The sequence below is a fragment of the Amborella trichopoda genome, chromosome 3 (assembly GCF_054954075.1).
Source record: "Amborella trichopoda isolate Santa Cruz 75 chromosome 3, AtrichopodaSantaCruz75HAP2 v2.0, whole genome shotgun sequence".
Classification (NCBI taxonomy): Eukaryota; Viridiplantae; Streptophyta; class Magnoliopsida; order Amborellales; family Amborellaceae; genus Amborella; species Amborella trichopoda.
This window is the reverse complement of record NC_142338.1, coordinates 12,509,172-12,533,289: the sequence shown is the minus strand read 5'-3', so window position 1 is coordinate 12,533,289 and position 24,118 is coordinate 12,509,172. Positions and strand designations below refer to the sequence as shown.

Here is a 24,118-nt window from a genome sequence, read left to right as displayed (position 1 = left end):
TTTTTTTAAGTTCTCTTAAATCCTCACCTCACAAGTCTTTATTTTAATTTTTATTTTATTTTATACTTATTTTTTAATATTTTTGGGATTACAAATTCAAACCAATCCAAACCGATCTGGATAACCAATCCAGCAATCCGACAAAATCTATAGATAAACAATCTGCCCCACCAATCTAGGTTTTAAAACACCGGTCTGGGCTAGAGTTTTGTCACCATTCATTACTATTCTACATGTTTGTGATTCATAAGGGTGGTCAAAGGATTTGGTTGACCTTGCTTGGCAAATCCCGATCTAGACATCGATATATATCTAGGTCCATCGGATCCAAGCCCAAAATATGGGTAGGGTTCACAGGTTTTACGGTAAGTCTGACTTAGACCCAAGACAAGTCATGGGAGTATCAAAGTTGTGAAAGTTGCAGTTGAACACGAACATGAAACAGATCATGTCCCGACCATCATGCCTAAACTCCAAACACAAACCCAAGCCTTATCGTCTTGGAGTGTTGACATCCCTAAGCCTATAAAGAGATGAGCTCTCTAAAAGCGCTATCTTAAAACAGTATTTGCCCCTACTTAATAAAATCAGTGTGCATGATGATTTATCCTCATGATATCTAAAAACAGAAGGATAATATTATATCTTGTAGGTCCAATGCACTAGAACAACGAGATCCCTATGCACGACAATTGTTGAGTTTTAGAGAGAACGGTTGTAAAGTTATTAATGAAAAAAAATCCGCATTATATTTATATGGCGTGTTTGATAACAGGAACTTGCTTCACAGAACTCGTAAGTTGCTTGTTACTGTAGTCGTTCTGTATTTGATAAAACTTAGCCAGTTTAAAATGGTAAGTTACTTCTTATTGTAGAACTTCCCCACTTCAAGCTTAAACAAACTGCCGACGATTTGGACGGAAGTTAAAATGGAAAGTTCCATAGGGAAGTTTGATGCATCCCATGTGAAAAAACTGCAAGACCCTTGCATAGACGCTCAAACACAGAAACCCTAGCCGCTTCCTCTTTGACAAAGTCTCTCTCTCTTCTTTGTCTCTCTCTATCTCCCTCTCTCTATTCTCTGTTGAGAGAAAGAAACCCTAGCTTCTTCCACTCTGACAAAGCTCTCTCTCTCTCTCTCTTTCTCTCTCTCTCTTCTCTTCTCTTCTCTGGAAGATGTCTTTGTCTCTCTTCTTTCGCCTCTCTGTAATCTCCATCTTCTTGGAGCCTCCCTTCCCTCTGTTCTCTCTCTCACCCTCTACGAGCGAGAGGTTGAGGAACCAGTGCAAGCAATTGTAGCAACCTCTCAATCATCAGTGAGTTGTATGCAGATAGTTCAATTTTTTCTGTTTTTTCGTAATTAAGGTTTTTGGATCCCTTCATGTTTTTTTTTAGGAATCCTTGTAAAAAGATTTACGGCTTTCCCCTTTTTTTTTGTTGTAAATTTGCTATAAAAAATTTGGGGCTTTCCCAATATTTCTCTGTTGTAAATCTCCTAGATTTTATTCTGTCTTCTTATTTCTTGTTCCATTTCTTTTCATACAGAAGTGGACACCATACTTGATTTATTTCATTGATTCATGATACTTGATGCCCCAAATGCATGTTAACAATATGCAACCTTGATTTTATATATTTACGTATTGGTGATTCGAGTTTACTGATTCTAGAGAGCTACAATAGTTCTTTATTTTATAGCTTGAAATGGGAGCCAAGATAATCTGATTTATTTCATTGATTTATGATATTTGATGCCCCAAATACATGCAAAAAATTAGCAACCTTGATTCATATATTTATGTATTGGTGACTTGAGTTTGCTGATTCTAGAGAACTACAATAGTTCTTTATTTTACGGTTTGAAATGAGAGCCACGAAATTTCAGTTTAAAGTATGGTACTTTTATCTCTTGTTATTGTTCCTCGATAAAGACTTTTTTCCCCTATTGTGTTTTGGATTTCTTTTGTTTATTTAGTGGGTTTTGGTGATGTTTTGTATATAACAAAGCTGAGAATGTTCTTGTATAATATGATTTATTTCCTTGATTCATAGTAGAATGGATGAAAATTTTCTTCAAAATGGAATTGAAGGACCTCATTCTTCAAAATGGAATGAATGAAAATTTTATTTTCCATTCTCTCGCCTCTATGCTTTTTCTTCAAAATGGAATAGATGAAATACATAATCAACAATATTATAGGCCCGAAAAAAGTATTGGTTATTGTAATTTAGTTTGTTTCAAGTTCCATTTTGTTGGTTTTCATGTGAGCATCTATGAATATCAGAACATTTTTCATACCTATTTAGCTACTTTCTTTTTCCACTTTATACCTTAAAATTTCTTTCACTTTGCGAAAGGATTTTCAGAAAAGGGTAAATTTGCCTTCGAGCTTTCCTCGATGATAACATACTCAATGACACTTTCCCCAACTGGCTAAATTTTGCCTTCGAACTTATTTGTCCTAAGCTTGAGTGACAATTCGATTTGTGGGTTGATTCCTTCTTCGTTAAGGACCTCAAAGCTCCAAAAAAACTCATTTCCATTTTTATGTAGCAGACTAATACAAATTAGGATGGAACTTTCAAAATAAATCCCTTAATAGGGTTGATAGAAGTAGAAGAAATTTTGATATGATTGATATTGTTGTTATTTGTTGATCACTTGATTGCTCTTAGTTACTCACAATTCTTGGTTCAAAGCACTAAGTTACTCAAAATTCTCTCACCTAGTTATCTTTCGGATATTACCCCTAGGTTCTCACAATTCATGATTCTCTCCCATGGGTCTCTTTTGAGATGGATGAGTGGTGATGTAAGAAATGATAGAATTTGGTGATTGTAAAAGGTATATTGGAGCATAGCCTATAATGATGTATTCAATGGATGTGTGGTGTTGAATGATTACATAGAATATAATAAAATTATTTGTTTTTCTATAATAAGATGGACCCCCACACATCATCAAGTACGGCTAATGATAATATGGGATTCAAGAGAAACTTGCAATGGACACCATCAGAAGATGACTATTTTATCGATCTAATGGAGGAGGAGACCAAGACTGTGAAGAACGCGGGGAGGGGGGTGGGGGTGGGGCTTTAAAAAATGTGCATGGGTATGGCAAGCATAAGTTCTTTACAAACATGTACGGTGACATAAAAAAGCTTATGGCTGTATCTGGTTTCAGATGGGATGATACAAGGAGGATTGCAACCACCGAGGTTGCTGTTTGGAATGATTTCCTAGTGGTATGTAATTACTCATTTGCATAGACTTTTAAATTGTTGATTATGATGAAATATGAATATCGCACAAATTAATTTCTGATCTTCTATATGCAAGAGAATGAATGGGCAAATAAATATTATATCAAGACTTTGCCCAACAATTCGCAGATACGTAAAATCTATGAGGGTGGCACAGTAGATGAGACCTACAAATTGATTGGGGGTGGCATTAGAATTGAGCTAGAACGGCCCAACATTGCATTCTCTGATGGCCCCCCTTAGAAGTCCAGGATGAATCTAGCTCATCCTCATCTGATGACCCAGTATCATCTGGATAAAAAGACGACGGTCCCATACTCCGATAGAAAGACATTGCCAATCAAAGCAACCCACCCTCGTCGAGTCCATGATTAGTTTGGCCCATTTGTTATGTTGAAATAGTTTTTACCATTTTTAGTTATATATAAAACTAAAACAACAATTACCTTCTATGTAAATATGTGTCTATTGTATTTGTTAAGAATATGAATTAAATGTATAAAACATAACTGTCGTCATTTTAAATGTTGGTTTGCACCATATTGTCATGATCATCATAGTCAAGGACATAATTATACAATGTAATTATATGAAACATAAAAATTGTAGAATTTGTTTGTATTGTAATTTATTTGTGAATGCAACAGGTATGTCGACAACATCTACAAATACTGGGGGCTTCCCACCCCGTCTATGTCCTCACTGTGATGTTTATTGTGTTATATATACATCTAATACTAGTGACAACCCAAATAGACTATTCTATCGATGTAAGCAAAGTAAATGCCATCGGTATCAAGATGATAATTGTAAATTCTTCCAGTGGTGTGATAAGTATGTAGCAGATTCCAAACAACATGACAAATTTGAGACACCGACATGCACGACAGTGGAGTTACCCACAAGAATCAGATGAACATGACCAAAAAAATAATGAACCAATGGTAGTACAACAAGCGGACATTGACCTGGCCCAATTATGACATATTTTGTATTTCGTATGTATAACTAATGTTCTTCTTGTATTTGCCTTTTTCATTTTCATGCAACATCTCGTGAACCTGTAAAAAAGAATGCATTGAAATCAACAACTTTTAATATGGCCTTATTTATTTGTCGTCTTTATTTTTTACATCTGATCTGTTTGCCATCAAGCATCCCCTTCTTTGGGAACTGGATGTGTATGTGGGCTCGTGGAGAAATATTGTATGATGTTTTCTTATTTAGGGTTTTAACTATGTCTGGGATGGTAAGATGCTTTTGAGGGTTATTCTGCCTTTGATCTAGTTCTTCTTCTTATTTATTATCTGTGTTTTCTGATTTGTAGTTCATATTATGATTCATTGCCTGTGTTTTAATTGAGTCTTCCCCCAAAAGTGGAGGGTTTATATAATGTTTCTATATTAATCTATAGGGGGCTTCATCCTAGGGCTTAGTAAAGCTGGATGGATGCCTGATTCCCTCTTATGTGTATTGCTTGCAGCTAGTGACTTCACTCCAGTGGTTTAAAATGGATCGGTGCCTCGAATTGGGCACCCCAAAAACCCATATGGATTGGTGAATCAACAATTCGGATCAGAAATCGATCGAATCGGTCTGATTAAACCTTAAAAAAAATCCAAAAAATTGATTCAAATTCATTATAAATGTTGTTTTCTAGGAATCCAATAAGAAATAAAGGCACTACATTATTAACTTTCATTTTTTTTCATCAATATACGAATATTGAGATGTCCTTTCCCTGTATGAACTTATGTTAATCATTAAATTTACGTCACATAAAAGAAAAAATACAAAATTATCATGCATGAAGTATATAATCATACATGGACTACAATAAAAAATGGATTAAATCGATGAAAAAATGGCCACCAAAATCTCAAATTGGCAAAAAACCCTAATCCACTAAAAAAAAGCCCAAGTTATTACAACCTAACTAACATTAATCCAAAATTATTACAACCTAACTAACATTAATCCAAAATTATTACAACCTAACTAACTATAATCTTATATACTGAAATGGAAATTGTTGGTTTACATTTTATAATTATTTTACTATACAAATAATAACAAAATCCAAAATGTCTTCTAATATCATCTAATTTAAAATATATTGTTGACAACTGTAAGAAAAAAATGTAAATTACATAATTTATAATATAAATAAATTGATAAATAAAATATAACACTTTAATTTTTCAAAAATCTAAATTTTTAGGTTTCAAAAATCAAAATTTTTAAGGTTTCTAGAATAATCGCAACTCAAATGCGTTCTTGAAAAGCATGATACTTGTTGTATTACTTTTTATTTATTTATTAACAATAAATACTTGTTTTATTACCTTTTGTTTTTTTGACAAGAAAATAAGAAGATGACGCTGAGGTAACTTTTATTTTTTTGCCATAACTTTTATTTTTTTGTCAATGTAACTTTTTATTTTTTTTGTCATAACTTTTACTATTTTTGTCAAGGTAACTTTTATTTTTTTGTCATAACTTTTATTTTTCTTTTAAGGTAACTTTTTTTTGTCAAGGTAGCTTTTATTTTTTTTGACTAAAATTTATTTTTTTGTCAAGGTAATTTTTAACTTTTTATCATAACTTTTATTTTTTTGTCAAAATAACTTTTATTTTTTGTCATAAAATCAGATGGTGGTTGCCCCGATGTTCGAACTAGGAACCTCTTGAGAAAGAAATATAAGTGATAACCAACTACACCACACAACAATAGTTGTTCTATTTTGTATAATAAAAAGATATATTATATTACGTTTGCAAGCCTATGTACCTTACTAAAATCCCACATCGAAAAACCTAAAGAAGTGTGACGTCCATAAAGTACTCATTGGTACCGTGATCAATCGCGCGCGTGAAAAGGTTGTCGGTCCATCACACGTGGCGACGCTTGTACACGCTCGTCACACGTGGCGACACTTGTACAAGCTCGACCCGCCCGTGTTGTGAAGTCATAAACCGTTTCGTGATGTCAAAGTTGCCCGACTCGCCTGGTTTCTTTCTAAGCACAGGCGGTTTCCTGTTTTTAGCTAGAATCAACACGGGGTGACCGATTCCCTTGTCGAATCGCCCGAGTCTGTGGTGACTCGACGATTTTTAAACCACTGCTTCACCCTATGGTGTGCTTGTTAACACTGAACATTCTCTAGTTTGAGATCCTATTAAACTGACTTTCATAGCACCCATCACGAGAGAAAGACATGTTTTTATATCTATGGGTTTGTGATGTATTTCGGTTTTTTGGTCTTGTGTTGATCTGTCTGTGTAAAACCCAATAGAATACATGAAACCAAATCCATAATTGCTATGACCGTCGATAAATATGAGTGTGCATGTGTGTGTGAGAAATAGCGAGAGAGTGAGAGGGAGTTTGTATTCGGTTTAAGAAGAAAGTCATCGACTACCTACTTATGAATTTAAACCCCTATTCCACTTCATAATTGTAAAAAGACTCAACAAATTGTATACCCACGATAGTCAAGAAAATAAATTGATTTCTATTTTAAAACAGTCGATTAGGAAACTAGTGATTTAGTACACAATATTGAATTGAGGTTGTGCTCGACATTGTTCTAGAGACTGCTGCAATCAAACTCTCTCTCTCTCTCTCTCTCTCTCTATATCTCTCTCTCTCTCTCAATCCAGCGTACTTTACTTTCAATTGATATTTTATCTCAAAAAATAAAATTCTAAAAATTAATAAATAATAAATAATATCTAGGTCTCAATTTTAACATTTTATATCTTGCCTATGACTTCTCCAGCTAATCCAATACATATACGCATAACTTCGTAGTCTTTCAGCATGTTATCAAACACATGTACTTAGAACTTACTTAATATTCTAGGAGGTTATCAAATATAGAAACCTAGAACTTCTTTAACATTATAAGTGGTTATCAAACATAGAAACCTAGAACTTCTTATAGTAACTTCTATTTTCTCAACAAAGAAAAACTTTCAATTTACAGTTCATGAACTTGCTTCCAGATATCAAACAAGCCTATAGAGTTCGAAAGTGGCTCTACTGTTCATTTGAACGGTTGTGAACCATTTAACAGTCATTAGTTGTTCAGCAAACACCCAACAATCTCTACACCCAATAGTCACATCAACTGCCTATGTATCCAATGACTAAGAATAATCTTTACGCCTTCATATTTCTTATGCAGCATTGCGCCTATAGGCATTTTTTAGGTTTTTCATCAATATATATATATATATATATATATATATATATATATATATATATATATATATATAGTTGGTGTAGGCCCACTAACTCACATCTACATATGAGCCCGTACCTGAAATGCACCATGTGTACCAGAACCCAGATCTGTACCCGACGGGTCCAATTTAACCATACTCATGCCCAATGGGTAACTTTGGACCCGTAACCGACCCTAGACCATGAGCTAGAGAGAGAATTTTGTTTCCCTTTTTTTTTGGGTAATAAGTAGGATAGTTCGTATACCAGTTGCAGACAGTTGGTCTACCTACACATAGAATCGTGCATATAGTTGGTGAGGGGGGGGGGGGGGGGAGAGAGAGAGAGAGAGGTCTACCAAAAAACCATGTCTACAGTAAGGAGGAGAGAGAGAGAGTTTATAGTTTCCAAGAGGGAGTTTAGATGAATAATTAAAGGAAACACAAATTTCTTATGCTTAATACATACAGATTTAAAACAAGATAGAGAGAGAAATAGAGAATTCATTAAGGACCATAGAAACAGAGATGGGTAGAGAGAGAGAGAGAGTCTAGGAGGTACTTTAGGAATCGATAGCAAAAAAGCATGTAGTAACTAGAGAGAGTCAAAGAGAGAAGATTGTTATTCCCAGAGAAAGAGAGAGAGAGAGAGAGAGAGAGAGAGAGAGAGAGAGAGAGAGAGAGAGAAGAGAGAGAGCATTGGGGACTATTTGTGACATACCTGTGTGAGAGCTTGCACTTACCCATCTTGTAACGGACAAAAAGCCCCAAATCCCCAATTCCTTTGCGTCATTAGCCATTGCTGGGAAGCTCAAGCTTTGAGCCAATTCAAAACCCTAGGTCTGAATCTCTGGTGTCGAGCAATGTGAAACCCCCAATTCACCGCCATCTGCCATTGCTGGGAAGCTCAAGCTATGAGCCAATTCAAAACCCTAGGTCTCAATCTCTAATGTGGAGCAATGTGAAACCCTGCAATTCACCTTTTGGTGTGGAGAAATGTGAAACCCCTCTCAAACTCTCCTTTTCCAAACCTTAGGTCTCTCTCTCTCTCCCTCTTTGGTTATGAAACTCTTCTTTCTCTCTCTCTCTCTCTCTCTCTCTCTCTCTCTCTCTCTCTAAGGACCCTCCCGTCCTCTCTTTCTCTCACCCTCTCTAAAAGTTAAATGAATGGGATACTATTACACTAATGAGTGAGAGTAAGTGTAAAACAGTAAAATAAAATGGGTTCTGGTCGGGTACAAGGAGGGTCCACCAATACTCGTACCCATACCCAAAACTTTTTGTTACACATTGTTGGACACGAACCCTCCCCGTGGGTCCTAATGTTGGACCCATACCTGGACATGTGTTAGGTATGGGTCGGGCCTGGGTCCATTGCCACCCCTACGTCGATTCGACACCAACCTACTCCAATGTCAAACTCCCTAGTGAAAATTGGCAAACATCTCAATGAGTTGAGACTGAAAAAGCTCTAATTGTTGTATGTCCACATCCTGGAGAATTGAGACAAAAGAAAAGTCACTCAGAAATATGAAAAAGAGCATGATAAAAGAAGGAAAAGAAATGGAGCATAAAAAAAAAAACAAAACTCGCTCACATGAGACTCTCACGCAATACGCTCACATCATGGCTCGCAGGAGGAATAACCTGAGAAGGACCTGCACCTAAAGACTGGGCTCGACTCTAAGAGACTTGCATCAACTCCAACTCAAGTTGTGTCCGATCCCTCTCAGCCCTGAATAAAGCACGCTTTTGCTCCCTCTTCAATCTCCAAGGTGTCGCAGTCGTAGCCTCAAGCTGAGCATGCACATCCATACTCTGTGTTGCAACAAAGTCCTGAGATCGTGTCATATGCTCCAGTCAGCTCCTCAGATGCACTACCTCAGTACTGACCTACTCATCGGGTCCACCAACACCCGGCCTCTCCATTATCTCTTGTGCATGAGAATAAAGATACATGATATCTCTCGCTGAAGCCCTAAATATCTCCTCATTCACTGCCAAGGGCAGCATCACACCCTCCTCACTTTGCTAGAACTTGAGCACATAACTCTGCTCCCACTTTGTTCTTCAAGAAGCCATATCTGATAGATACTCATGTTGTGAGCTCACACTGATCACTAGTGGCACTTATCGGGGAGTATTGGGAGCCCAAACTACCACAACACACAGTTAGGATGATAGGCCTCCACCACATCCATGCAAATCAAGTGAGCACATGTAAGAAAACCAGGGGCTGCCTCCTCATAAACAGTAGTCCTATCCTCTTCAGGAGTGGACCTGGTAATCTGAAAAGGGAAGAAATATACACAGTTAAGTGACCCAAGAATTTCAAAAGAACAGGAAGGAAAGAAAATAAAAAAGGGGAATTTGACTAACCTCCCGCTCAACCATGGTATCAAAGAACAATGAGAAGAAGGGACATAGATACAACAAGTCGGGCTCCAACAACTCCAAGACCACCTACGAGCATGGGGGAACTGCTCTATAAACTCACCCAGGATAGGATGAGGAATGGCAACATACTCTTGAGCCTAGACCTGTTTTCAAAGCCGGCTTCCCTCTTATTTCAACCTTGGAACTCGACAAGAAAGCTTAAGAAAAGTATTTGTAGGCAAAAGGAATTAAAATATATTTAAAACAAAAAGAAGAGAAGATAAAGACAAATAAATTAACAAACTAGGGAAATAGAGGTACACATAAGTAAAGAATCTAAATATAAAATGTAAAAAGAACAAAATGATAAAAAAAGCATGGAAACTATGCAATCTAAAACCACTATCTAAGCCAAACATACAATATCTAAAGAAAAGAAACAAGAATAAGAAGATGAGAAAATGTATGTAAAGAGAGTAGGGGAAAGGATGTTACATTAAATGAGATGGAGGGAGGAAAGGAATAAAGCATTACAGAGGAGGTAAATAAGGAAGGGAATGAGGATGAAGCATTAAACATGAAAAAAAAAGGGGGATGAATACAAGACAGTAATGAATGATAATGAATACATAAAGGAAAATAAATACAAGAAGAAAAGGTAGAGAGATACCAAGCTATTGAATAAAATATAAAATAAATAACCAAAATAAATACAAGAGAAAGAGGAAAGAAGAGAGAGAGAGAGAGAGAGAGAGAGAGAGAGAGAGAGAGAGAGATCTAAACTACAAGATGAGTAAACGAGAGAAATACATACAACAAATTAAGGGAATAAATACTAGCTAAAAAGATGATAAAAAAGAGAACAAAATGCAAACAAATAAAAACAATAAATACAACATTAGAAGAAGAAGAGGGAGGAAGAGATTAAATCATAAATGAAGAGAAAAGATTGGAGAGTCATAAATACAATTAAAAAAGGAATAAAAGCAAGAAATATAAGGAAAGAAAAGTTAAAATGATTCTTTGGGCCGGGCCCCTAGGCCCGACGCCCATAGTCAACGCCGATTCAGATCCAATAGTTGCATAGTCAATCTCGAGCTTTCAATTTTTAACGAGGCAAATAGAAATAGGAGGAATTGAGCCCGAAAAGTTGGATTATCCGGACCGCTTTCAGTTTGATAGGGTGGCTTAAAGGGATTAGAGGCTTTAGTTTTGGATTCAACAGTTTAGGAGGAATGGGGGGTTGCTCAAATGGGCGCACACCTGGGGCTCTCTCATACAACGTTATGCTTAAACTTTGATCATGCTTAAGCTCAAAGATGAAGAGAATCCGGACATAGCTTAGGCTAAAAAATCATGAAGATCCGGATCTTAAGCTTGAGGAAAAAGGAGGTATTTATATGCAAAACAAGCCATTCACTACTTGTAAGTCGGTTTTGTATGAAGTTCGGTCCATCAGAATTCTGGTGACATTTCAATGGCGTCTGCGACACTTAGAACATTGTCATGTCATTAATGTTGTATTAATAACGATCAACAAATATTAATTTCTCTTTTAAAGTGGTTGATACAACCTTATTAGTATTTGGTGCAAACGGCCTTCTAACTACCTTCAAAGTTATGTTTGGGCATGTTTAGTCTTCTTGATATTATGAGATGTTTTAGATGGACCAATCACAATTTGAAGCTACTCTGAATGGCGTTGGCGACATTTGCAAGGTCATCAAATGCTAGCTGGCACGCGCTTTGGTTATACTATCTTCTGACCTTGCCATGCCTACACGTACGGTCTCACACGTCAGTATGTCCCTCAATCTTATCAGTTAGGCTGTTTTCAGCCTATTGGAGATGTTGGGGTCTGCGATGTTCAAAATGAAGCGGACGATATTAACAATGTCGCCAGACTTCTGTCCGTTCTGGACGCTTGTGGAAGATCTCGGGGTCTGACGACATTCAAAGTCGAGCTGATGACATTGGTAATGTTGTCAGACTTCTGTTCATTTTAATCACATGTTTTGTGACTGAGGTGTCTTTGTCGCCTTGTCTTTGGGTTCTAGCAGAACTTTGGCGGCCGTTGGAGCAATGCTAGAGCCTTCCCTTCTGAAAATGTTTCTAAGTCAGGCGATTTTGAGTTTGTCTTGCCTGGTACCTTTGGTGCCTTTGATCCCACTGGGGCAATATCGGGTTAGTGGATGCTAGGTTTACGTAAAGGTTCAGGGGAGGATGAATGTTTCAAATATTCGGGTGGTCTACCTGGGACATTTCAACCTATCCATAATTTCTCCAGTTAAGATCGGGGTGTCTACACACTCCATCCTCGATATGGATACTAAAAAAGGGCATCGCCCCTTACTCCCATAATCCTCACCATGTCCTCAATAGAGGGACTCATCTCCCCAGTCGGGAGGGAGGGTTTGAACTTGGAATGGAGACAGAAACTCGCCCCATCTTCTAATGGTATACAAGTGAAAGGATGTTCTACCATATAAGTCTGAAACAAAAGAAATAGCCACAAGAACGAAAGAGAAGAAAAATCAAGACAACATTGGAGAAGAGCTCTAGATTGACTCAAAAAATAATAAAAATAAACTTAGTGATTTACCCAAGACTAGATGTCTTAGGGTAAATCATGAATGATCTTTGAGAAGAGAAAGAAAGAGAAATTAAGATTAATGTACTCCCAAGAAAATATTAGCAAGCCGATTTCACGTGACTCAGGCTCAACCATAGAATTTATACAGGCAAAAACATAGTCGAACTCCAATTTTCACAACAAGGAAAAAAATATCAAACATGCTTAAAATTTTCCAAAGAAGGGAAAAGCATGAATTCAGCATGAGTAATAATCATGATATAGTCTTGGAATGGAAAAATCAGTCGATTATGATGGAAAAAGAAAATTATGAAAATAGCTACTGGCATGACTTTACAAGTCGCGACAAAAATGACGCACTAATCAAACCATAAATATAGACAATTTCGTGCACCAATATTGAGCATGCATACTTAGAATGCCAAAGTAAAGAACTTCCATGTTCAATGCATGACTAAAAGAGATGAAAACATTCAGTGAAACATGCTATCCAACACATAGTATGTACGTTTTCATAAGAAGTTCATATTGAAATTAAGCAAAATCCATACAATGGATGCCCAAGTCCCAAGTTTTGATAAGCCACATGGTTACTAACAACCTAGGGGAGTTCATTAGAAGGAATAAGAATGAAAGAAAACATGATTAGAAAGCACCAGGAAGCAAGAAATTTGCGTTCTTGACGTGCCCCCTTTGAACGGGAAACATGCTGGCCCCCAGCCCACCATTGTCGTCGATTTGCCATATCTAATAATATATAAAGATGAAAGACTCAAGGAATGCTAATCTAAAGAAGAAAATGTGAAATGTACCAAAAAATCTAAAAAACCAGAAGAAATGAGACTAAAAGGGACTGTCCTACTCAAAAAACTCGAAGATTCCTCCCCCCCCCCCCCCCCCCACCCAGCACTCAAAAGCCTCCATGTGTTCGTCTATACCATACAAACGGTGGAATATATATATTTTTTTTTTAAAGCCGAAATTGAAAATATAAGAGAGCAAGGGCAGTGAACCCCGCACCCATTAAAGTAATGGAAAAAGAAGAAAAAGAAGAACAAGAAGAAGAAGAAGAAGAGACCAGGAAAATAGGCTAGGGGCAAAATTGTCCCAAGACCCATAAAAAATAAGGAAAAATCAAGAAAAATAAAAAAACTCAAAGATCTGACACTCTGAAGAAAGTGAATTTAGCTTCGAAAGAAGCCCGAAAGAGTCAGAGTAGTCCTCCATTGTGTCCAGCACCTTCCAGAAGAATCAGAAGTTAGACACCCCTCATCAAATCATCTTCACAGTCATAGAACTCCTAGGTGACAGGAGCTGAAATGGCTCACCAATCTTGAACTCCAATCGAAAGACGTCCAACCCGTAAGATGTGAGACAATTGGAAATCCCAATCAAACGTCAAACTCGTGTGACGTAAAAGAGTCGAAACAGGAAGTCATCAAACCCGTATGACGACAAAAAGACCGGTCAACTAATCACAATTCACCTTTAAATATGTGCAGAAAAAAAAGTCGAGGTAGGTACGAGGAATGTCCATCACTACATGACGTAACCCCCCCCCCCCCCCTCATGTCATGATGAACTTTTCAAAACCTTAATTTCTTTGGTTAAAAAGTAGCTCAGAACTCTGTATCTGTTTCAAAATCGGACTAATCTTCAAAACCTTCTAAAATATTAAAAAAAATGAAGGAGTTTTAAGGAGGCTTAGACATGATGTTTTCGGTCCCAGTTGCCATGTTGTAAACCCTTAAGAAAAGAAAAACCAATCCATAAGTTCCCAAACTAAAAGTCTGAACTTGTGGATTCCAAGAATTGGAATTAAAGTCGAACAAGAAGTTCAACTAGCAAAAAAATCATCATTATCATCATTTCTTCTAAATCAGAATCTTATTCGATTGAAAACCATACCCCAAGAAAAAAGTCTAAAGTTGAAGATGACTACATTCGCATCCCAGGTAGTATAAGGTGAGCTCAGCAAGGAGTACCATTGGCCAAAGATAGCATAGTTCTTGTTGATTGTCATTCGAATCCTAAGTGATGGAGACCTTTCAACTCTGTTGTTTGATAGTGCAGTTTCAGTTTGATGTCTTACGGATCAAAAATATCCATCGACGTACCACCTCCCCAAAAGGTACTAGCCATTCAAACGAATAACTTCTCAAAAAAAATTTCATTTCCATCATGTCCCAGGTATTTACTTCTTTGCCATTCACTCGGTACCCTAGGCGAATGCCAAAGAGGGGCAACTGTAGACAACTCCCCCCCTCCCCCCTCCTCAAAGTTATAAGTAAGGGAACTCCTAAAACCTCGATTCTGATTCTAAAGGACCACACAAATCCTAGTAGACTGTAGTACACCTAAACCCAGTAGAATTATACCAAAACCACCCAAAACTATCTCTGATTAAAGTAGATCCTGAGAGCTTTCCAACAGTCAAATAATCACACAATTCGGAACCCAGAGCTAAAGTTGGAAGCCTCAGAAGACAACAAGAAAAATGACCAAACTACCCCTATCCAGGCCATCACTATCTCACGCATAGGCCGTGTGATGTAGCCCACGTTGCGCCTCACAGGGCATCATGCCTCGCATGGTCTGATGGACCCGGCCCGGCCAACCCAGTCCTTTTTCAAGATGGGTTTAAATTATTCAAAGTCAGTAAAAAAATCCGAAATTTGACTTTTTTGGCTCAATATGGGCCCTTGGATCGAATTGATCTAGTTTCAAAGCTAACCCTACTTCAACCTATAAATACCCACAAAAAATAGACCACAATCCTCTAAAAAAACGTGCAAAATAGATAGAAAAATCCTTAGAAAATAAATTAAATTCATAGGAAATTTGAAAATAAGAAAATAACCAAATACCAGAAAATAGGATAAAGCCTTAGAAAGTTCCTAAAAAATTAGAGAAAACTCCCCAAAAATATCGAAATTCAGATTTAATCTTAGGAGATCTCAAAAATCTTTAAAAACTAAAGAAAAACTTAGGTAGATCCTTCTTAAAAATCCCTAGCGCTCTCCAAAGCCTTAGGAACCCTAGATATAGATGAAAGACCCTTAGATCTACTTATTCCATAAGCAAGAGGCATCCAAAATGAGATGGTCGCATAAGAAGGGCGGGCTGATCCAAGCCAAAACTCTGGATTTCGGGTCTCTGAGGTAATTATCTCTTTCCCTATTTAATATTAGTTTATTTTTTCATTAATTTAGTTTATTTTGTTGTAATTTTATTAATTAGTTTAAATTTAGAAGTATTTTTAAAGTAATATGCACAGATCTTGAAGCTGGTGCTACCAGTGGACTGATAAAAGAATTAGATCTAAATATATTTGTCCCTTTCGGAATCCATAATTCAAGCGACCCCACTTTCTCTACTTCTTCATAAAAGAACTTAGTTTTGCAAAGATTTGAGTTGGTCTCACCCAGAGATCGGCACAAATTAGAGCGTAAATAAGTTTTTTCAGGCTGCCCCAACTCCATATTATCACCTGCAAGCAGCCTATTCGGCTCTTGCACCACCCTATTATCCATCTGCACAGCCGCACCAGCCAGCTCAATCCGTTCCGACACACCTCAAGCCTAGAGTCATCACCATGTGGGGCCGCCCGTTCAGCTTGCCCCGGTAGGCCATCTCTAACCGCCGGTCTAGTTACAAGGAGTTTCAATTAAAGTGGAAGGAATTAGCTTGTTGGAGACTCAAAATACCTCTATTATACATGTCACCACAAAGAGAAAGGGCCTAATTACTCCCACCTTCCAAATAAGTGCAGTAGACAACCCACAGGAGGCTTTAGCCATCCATGAGCTAGACCAAGATTTCAAGTTTAGGGATTCCCAAGACCGCAGTAATGGGAACTATCTTAGATTCGAGACTATAGATCAAGAAGAAATAAATCAGCGAGTAATCCCATATGAAGCAAATCAAAAGGTGATGATGGAAGAAAACTAAGGGAAGGATATTTAATTTGAAAAAGAAACTTGTCCTCTCAAAAGTTTATGGGAGAACTTGAACCTCTGGAAATCCTATGAGGCCCACTTGAGCCACCTTCATCCGACTTCTACCTATCTGGGATGAGGAGACCCTAGAAGAGTCAATCAGACTATCCTCTAAGGCTAATCTAACAATCAAACTAGAAGAAGTAAAGGGCCCAAGTTTGATCATTCTTGAAGATTCAACATCTCTATAAGAATTAGAAGAAATCAAACCCCTAGAAATTCCAAGGGCACTGCTTGAGGCATCTTCACAAGATTTCCTAGATGATCCTACTAAATGTGTTGAAGAACCCCCAAGAAAAAGACAGGGGTAGGGGCATGACTCTACTAAGTAGGGCACCCTATATTCAATAAGATCCAGCCTTTGAAGTAGAAAGAGTCACAAAAGTACTCCCGTCCACTAGTTTGATAGGGATCATCCCATCTGATAAAACATTATAGAATTTGTCACATCCAACATATTGATAGGGATGGTTTCATCCAATGAAGGAAACACTACAAGGGTAGCCCCACCAAACCACTTGATAGGGGCACCCTCATTTGATGATGAGAAAATACCAAGGATAACTGGTGCAGCCCACGCCTCATTCTATGATTCCCAACATGCCTCAAGGTCATCAACTTATCAATAGCAATTTGAAATTCTAAATGAAAAAGATCATTAAAAAGGAGTAGGGTGATCACTTGCTCCTCCCTCTAAAATAAGCCAAGTGGAGCATCCACACTCTATTTAGGCATCCTACTCCATGGCATTAGCGACCCAAGGAGCCAGTTGAAAAAAATCGCTCGATCAAGGGAAAAAAATATAAATGAGCCTAGCCTCGAGTAGGAAACTTAATGACACAAAAATTGAGAGTGACTTCAATTCTAAAGATAAAGGATCGATTGAAGCAATTCAAGGAGGAAAAATCCAACAAGAATTCAACAACTACTATCAAGGAAGTGTTGATATCAACTAGGGGCAAGGAAATCCAAAGATAACCAAGACTAGAACCTCTTTGCCACTTGAAAAAATGAAGGATGATTGAGTTCTTATCTAGTTATAGGAGGAAGTGCCAAGAATAAAAAATCACCACTGACTCTTCTTATCCTCCTCCTCTTTCTTTATCTTCTTCAAAAGTTAAAAAAAGAAAAAAAAAATTCCACCCAGCTGAAAATCTAAACAGAACCCGAAGCGTTGGAAAAAGCCACTGGGCTAAACAACCAAAGGGTACCCTGGGGGATAAAAAAAAAAAAAAAAGGTTCTCACTCTTTTTGTTTCTTCTCCAATATCTCTAGAAATTATTCTCAAGTCAGACCGGCATCAAAAAACAAAGAACTTTGAAGGGTCCAAGTAAATCTAAATAGGCCCGATTATGCAAACTTCGAAAGGGTAGGTAGTGGAGGAATGAAATTGGAAGTCCAAGGGGATTTTGAGCACTCAAGGGCAATATTCCTTGTTATCCAAAACATTACTTTGCTTGAAAACTTAAAAAAACTCTCCCTTGAGTTGTAACACGAGAGTCAATATTGGAAGATGAAAGATTACTCAATGATTCCTCGTCCTAAAGGTCTCAAGTAATGGCTCGGCAAGCTTATATTTAAAAAAAAAAAAAAAAAGAAGAAAAAAAAGAAGAAAAAAGAAGAAGAAGAGAGCTCCATGGTAGCATGAGCCTAAACTGCTTACCAACCTGTTTTCGAAATTCTCCCTTTTAAAAAGGTTTTCGATATATGTTTGTCATCAACCGTAAACTTTCTTTTTTGAAATTATATGCCCAGTCACCTGGGTTTGTTCCCAAAAGTTTTCTTTGTTTTCAAAAGTAGTAAAAAAATAAAATAAAACGAAGGAGTTATAAAGCCATGTACAGGATGTTTTTGTGATTTCGCCTTATTTGAAAGTCTTGAAGCATAGGCTGAAATCTTTAGGAATAAAACTCAGCTTTAGGAAAAACAAAGCCTAAACCTATGGTTCTTAGAATTTAGAATTAAAATGTGAAAAGAAGTTCAATTAGCCACAATTGCAGCATAAATCATTTATCTTCTCAAATTCAAAAGCTCCATTCAATTGAAAACTAGGCCCAAAGAAAAGGTCTAAGGTCGAAGATGACTATACTAGCATCCGAGGTAGCATTGGGGTGATCACTGCAAGGAGAAAGTCACTAGCCCAAAGGTAGCATGGTTCCTACTAGCTGTCACTTCGGATCCTGATTATCAGAGACCTCGTGACGCCACTACCTCAAAGATAATGCAGTGCCAGTTCAATGTCTTACAAATAAAAGATATCCATCAGCATACCGCCTTTTAGAGGGTATTGGTCATTCAAAAGGATGACCCCCATTTTTTTTTCCATCATGGCTTATGTGTCTACTTCTTTTTCATTCACCTAACATCTTAAGTGAATATCAAAGAGGGTCAATTGTGGACAACCCCCTCAAAATTCTGGCTACGAAAATTCCTAAAAACTTTTGATTCTAAGTCCTAAAAACCACGATAACCCTAGTGAGCGAAAGTCAACTTAGACCCAATTTAATTGTTTCAAAACCTTCCAAAACCTATCCTAAACCGTAGAGATTTCGAACAATTTAAGAATCGCTCGAATCGGATCTACCATTAAAAAGTTGAAAGCACAAGAAGTTTAAGGGGAGAAATTTATCGTATTTCCCCTATGGGAAATACGCTTTGTGTTGCGCGCTGCATGGCTCGATGGGCCCGGGGTGCTCAAGTCATTTTCTAATTAGGATTTTAAGTTTGAATTTTTATTGGAATATTCCAGAAAATTGCAAAAATGGCCTATTCCTAATCCACTTGGGACTAGGAAATTGGAGCAATTAGAACAATTAATTTCAACCTTAACCCTATCAAAAACTTATAAATACCCCCTCTAAATTCCTAGAAATGTCGCTGAAAAAATCCTGGGAAAAGCACTTAAGAAAATTTTCAGATAATTAGGAAATTTCAAAAAATCTAGATAATTAGGAAAAACCCTTTAAAAAATTAAGGAAATCTTAAAAAATTAATAAATTCGTCCAAAATACCTAGAAAAATAGGAAAAATTCCAAAACCCCTAGAAAATCAGGAAAATATTTAGAAAATTAGGAAAAACCCTAGAAAGCCTTAGGCTAAAGCTCATAAGGCGAGATCCTATGAAAATCTCTCTTAAATCAAGATTAAATCCTAGAAACAAGTTCTCCTATATCCAAAACCTTAGAGCCATGCTTCAAGAAAGCAAAAGAAGGTATCAAAAGGTATAAATCAATCTATGGTCCTCATATGGGCCCTAACTCCAGGTTTCGTAGATATGCAATCTATCTTTCTCTTTTATTTACTACTATTTTTATTTATTTATTTTTATTTTGTTTTATTTTTTGGGTATTTATTTATTTCTTAGATTACGTTAGAATTAGAAGTTTTCCTTAGGTCTAATAAATAGATTATGGAGATGGCGTTTTCAGTAGGTTTAGAGGAGGAACGGATCTATAAAAATATGTGATGCCCTTAAACCTATAATTTGAGCGACCCCACTTTCTCGACTAATTTTAAAAATTAATTTAGTTCCGTAAGAGGTTTGAGTTTGTCTAGCCCAGATATCAGCGCAAATTGGAGCGCAAACACAATGTTATTACAACTTTTGCTCAGCTTATATCCATTCATATAGTTATTATGGTTGATATTACACAAGCAACACGTACCACACTAAAAAACAAGTAAACCTCAACCTTGATGGTAGTACTTTCACTCTTAACACAAATGGAGGAGTTTCCAGTGGTTACTGGTTGCACCAAGGCAAAGGATTATCAAAGAGCTCAGGGAACTCCCACAAAAGCGATTGCCTATCTCCCTCCAACAATCCATGTACAAACGAGTCATCACAGGCCCTGCCGGAAGGTGATATGCTCGGACTTCCGACGACGCCGTCTACCATCTGGATTGGATGAAGTGGACCCAATACATCCTTCTCTTCTTTCATCTCTTTTTCAAAGAGCAATGGGGTCAGTTCTGTGTCGCCATTAGGCTGAGAGGCACAGAGCTCATCATCGAGGAGAAACTCGCTCCAAGTAAACCCTGAGTTAGATGATGAATATTCGGGATAGTCTTGGACTTGTTGGCTCGTCTCCGTCTCCGTCGCCGCTTCATTAGAGATTTTGGTTACCGGGTTGGCATTTTCGGCTATAACTGGTGTTTCAGAACTACAGTTGGAAGCCTCAGAGGCAAATTTGATGGCGTGGATTTGGGCAAGAAGGTCCCATGGATGATTATTGTAATTATTAGGCAGAGCAGCCGCTTCTTGAGTGGATGGGAGGTTGTTTGTGTTTTGATTGAAATGATGCAGCTCTCCTAAGTTTGGTGTAAGCTTGTTTTCGGGCTCGGGGTTGAGGCTAGTGTGGCGGTAGTGGTGGTGTCGGCGGCCATGGTATTTTAGCGGGTTAGTGAGACCCATGTTTCCATAGTCGGCTAGGATCTGAGAGATCGGCCTGTGGGTCACGGGGTCTATCCCCATCTCACGGAGCTTCTTCCGGAGCTTCGTGTTCCAGTAATTCTTTATGTCGTTGTCGGTTCGCCCAGGCAAATGGGCTGCTATCAAAGACCACCTGCAATTAATTATGTACACATAATGGTAAGAAAGAAGATAAAAAGTGGGATTTATGGACGGACTCTAAGAAATACAGAATGCTCCACTTAATTACGAAGAAGATCGGTCACCTCGTTTTCTTTTCGTTTTTTCAAAATTGGTTCTCAGTCAACCAGAATTTTGGTTTTTTTTTTTTTTTTTTGTTATTTTTTCCATTAAAGCTTGCGGCACTGCCCTATAAACAAAAACATAAAAAAAATAAAAACACTAAAAAAATTAAAATTTGGATTTACCGAGAAGCAATTTTGAAATAAAAATGGGTTGGCCGAACCTTTCTTTTTTTTTTTTATATATATTTTACCTAAAATTTTCGTACGTAAATCACTAAAAAAAAATCTCTCTCATTCCATGTCTAGTTTTCTTCCATCCTACTCGCTATATAAAACTCTTCCTCTCTCTCAAAATTGAGAATGGAGGAAGAAAATCTGTGTGAGAGATCATGAAACTGCGCCTGAGGCACGCCTTATGTAACTTGAGAGAGAGAGAGAGAGAGAGAGAAGAGTGCTGCTCAGTTTTAGAGGAAGAAGCTCCTTTTATGTGCGTTTGTGTTTGTGTGAGGGATCATGAAATTCATCAAGATTCTTGTGATGCATACATTATGTCATAAGAGAGAGGTATTCATAAGTTTTACTTATTTATTGACGTGGAAAAAATGTGCTGGTACAGTTGTCAAATATCCTTCAAACGAATCGGAAATTATTCTAGTAAAACTCGACCATGGCGCACGTGTGATGCAGGTTATTCTCCATCACATGAGCTTATGACAAATTAACTTAGATCTAAAAAAAAAGAAAAGAAATACAAACACAATTATTTCACTTACTAGTAAATGTGCAAATGGATTCAACGGAATTCCCTGCAATTGTGATTGAGAAAAGGCAAGACCTGGGTGATCATCCCCGGATTTAGGAAGCAGCTTTGGTATTTCTCTATTAGAAAAAGCTTATATGAGGTTGCAACTTTAAAATATAAAATTAAGGTGCTATTCAAAAATCCATCATGAAAGGTTGTTTTGATGTTGCAAAACTCTCTAATTGATCATCTAAATATCGAGATAAATGAAATAAAATAAAAAAAGATTTTGCACTCTAAAAATAGTGTATATTGCAACACATTATCTGATTCATTTTCAAGATTTTCAAGTAGTTATAGATCTACTTAATTTGTACCATTTTTGAAGTTTAAAATGTTATAATTAGATATAAAAATAGATTATAAAGCTATCTTTGGAATTTTTGACACCCAAATTATATTTATGATAAAATTTGGAGGTGCACCATAATTTCATTGTTTAAGGTTGCAACTTTATGCAAACTACATTCTTCGCTAGTTCTTTTCTCTTTCTTATTGTACGCAAACTACATTCTTCGCTAGTTCTTTTCTCTTTCTTATTGTACTTAGTGGAGCTTCCCTCTTTTTATTAATGAATTTAACCGAGAACATTCAAATAAAAAAAGAAAAAGAAAGAAAAAATATAAAAAGCTAAGCAGGACCTGCTTCCTATGGCAGCATGGAGGCTGACAATGAGGTCCTCTTCTTGCGGAGTGAAGCGATCATGCTTCAGATCTGGCCTCAGATAATTTGTCCACCTTAGCCTGCAACTCTTTCCGCATCTTTTCAGCCCTGTTAATGCCACAACGGCAAACACCCCAATGAAGATAGAAAAAAAAGAGGCTTTTCCAAACCAATTTACTTAGTATATGCATGTGTCGTATCTAAAAGGTTATTTTGAGATTGACATTTCTAACTCTTTTATTGATATAGAAAATTTAAATCAAAATAAATAAATGCATGTAATATTTCAAAGGTAGAGAGAGAGAGCAAAAAAGAAATTTTTTGGTTTGTTATCCGACAATCTTTTATGGAACCAGAGATAACATGGGGTGATAAATAACAAACCAAAAAAAGAAAACGGAAGAAGGCCATTACAAGAAGAACTCCTGTAACCTGCTTTCTTGGGAACAGCGGTCCAGTTACCAGTGCCATGCCCAGAGATGTAAGCCAGTATCTTCGCATCTTCTTCTGGTGTCCATGGCCCCTTTCTCACACTCGACTTGTCGCAACACGGAGGCCTGCCCATCCCCTCTCTCTGTAGAAACCACTTTCTCTCTCTAGAAACCTCTCTCTCTAGCAGCAGTAGCAGGTAATGACATGGTTAGAAGTGGATTGAAAAATATAAAATAAGAGGAGAGGGAAGAAATGACGGCAGGAAAAGCGTGGGACAAATCCCTAGTTAACAATAACAGCATGATTAATGGCACCATAATAACGGTTTCGGGGAAACCAGAAATATGCTATGCCTCTCTCTCATCTCCCTCTCTAATGTGCTATGCCTTTCTCTCTCCTCTCTCTCTCTTCACACAATCCTCCCAGATGATGCGTTTATTTTTAATTTAATCATAGAGAAATCGTTCTGGTTCGGATCCGGTGAATATTTTGGTTGAATTTTAAACCCCCACCCCCACCTCCCCAATTCCATTCTTTGTACTTTCGCTATTTAGGTTGAGGGAGAAGAATAATGTCGAAAATATGGGCTGATGATGGAGAGCGAGGAACTCATCATCATCGAAGTTTTTTTTTGTATTATTTGAGGTTCACTACACGAATCTCGGTCATTATCATCATCATCGGAGCTAACAAATCTTTATCATCAAAACATTATTTCCAACTGAGATGTATTATATGAATCCTGATCTATCATTCTACTCAATCAAAAGTCATATTAAATCTTGGTGGGAAACTACTTATGTTATATATAGGACATGTTTGTACTTTCATCCATCCATCCATCAATGCCTATGTAAAATTGAATATCATAAATAGAAAATGAACTTTTTGGACTTAATAATAACTAATAAGGGTCTTAATTGTTGATAATTGACACAAAAATTAGATAAAAGGGCGAACTAGGCAGAAAAAAAGGGCTTCGCATGTTGTGATGCAAGCACAGATAGTATAACGATGCTCCCCTCAGTCGCCTCTTGCCAAGGAAAAGGCACTGTTGGCGTGAATTTTTATTGGTGCAAACGGATATCAATGGTGCATAGCAGCG

General features: G+C 37.2%; 1 protein-coding gene and 1 long non-coding RNA gene across 4 annotated transcripts; one reads left to right on the top strand and one right to left on the bottom strand.

Annotated features, from left to right (window-relative positions):
- The first annotated feature begins 778 nt into the window (after positions 1-778).
- Positions 779-4,371, top strand: LOC148782752 (uncharacterized). The gene is made up of 2 exons (XR_016052214.1): positions 779-1,316; positions 3,914-4,371. It is a non-coding gene; the product is annotated as an uncharacterized LOC148782752 (long non-coding RNA).
- Positions 4,372-20,052: 15,681 nt separating this feature from the next.
- On the bottom strand, positions 20,053-23,435 carry TDF1 (Duplicated homeodomain-like superfamily protein). Of its 3 annotated transcripts, none has more exons than XM_020666281.2 (3): positions 22,996-23,435; positions 22,560-22,689; positions 20,053-21,025 (listed from the first exon to the last, which is right to left on the bottom strand). In XM_020666281.2, exons 1-3 carry the CDS (start codon positions 23,144-23,146, stop codon positions 20,203-20,205), a joined length of 1,104 nt encoding a protein of 367 aa, XP_020521940.1. In that variant the 5' UTR covers positions 23,147-23,435; the 3' UTR covers positions 20,053-20,202. The 3 variants fall into 3 exon arrangements, with proteins under 3 accessions (XP_020521940.1, XP_006842754.1, XP_088719599.1); XM_006842691.4 differs by having other exon boundaries at positions 23,014-23,214; XM_088863473.1 differs by having other exon boundaries at positions 23,044-23,213.
- Positions 23,436-24,118: the final 683 nt, after the last annotated feature.

Coding starts and splice junctions, on each gene's coding strand:
- TDF1 (XM_020666281.2), bottom strand. CDS start 23,146: ATGGGCAGGCCTCCGTGTTGCGACAAGTCGAGTGTGAGAAAGGGGCCA. Junction 22,690..22,995: donor AGGTTACAGGAGTTCTTCTT/GTAATGGCCTTC, acceptor TGGCATTAACAG/GGCTGAAAAGATGCGGAAAG. Junction 21,026..22,559: donor CATGCTGCCATAGGAAGCAG/GTCCTGCTTAGC, acceptor AATTAATTGCAG/GTGGTCTTTGATAGCAGCCC.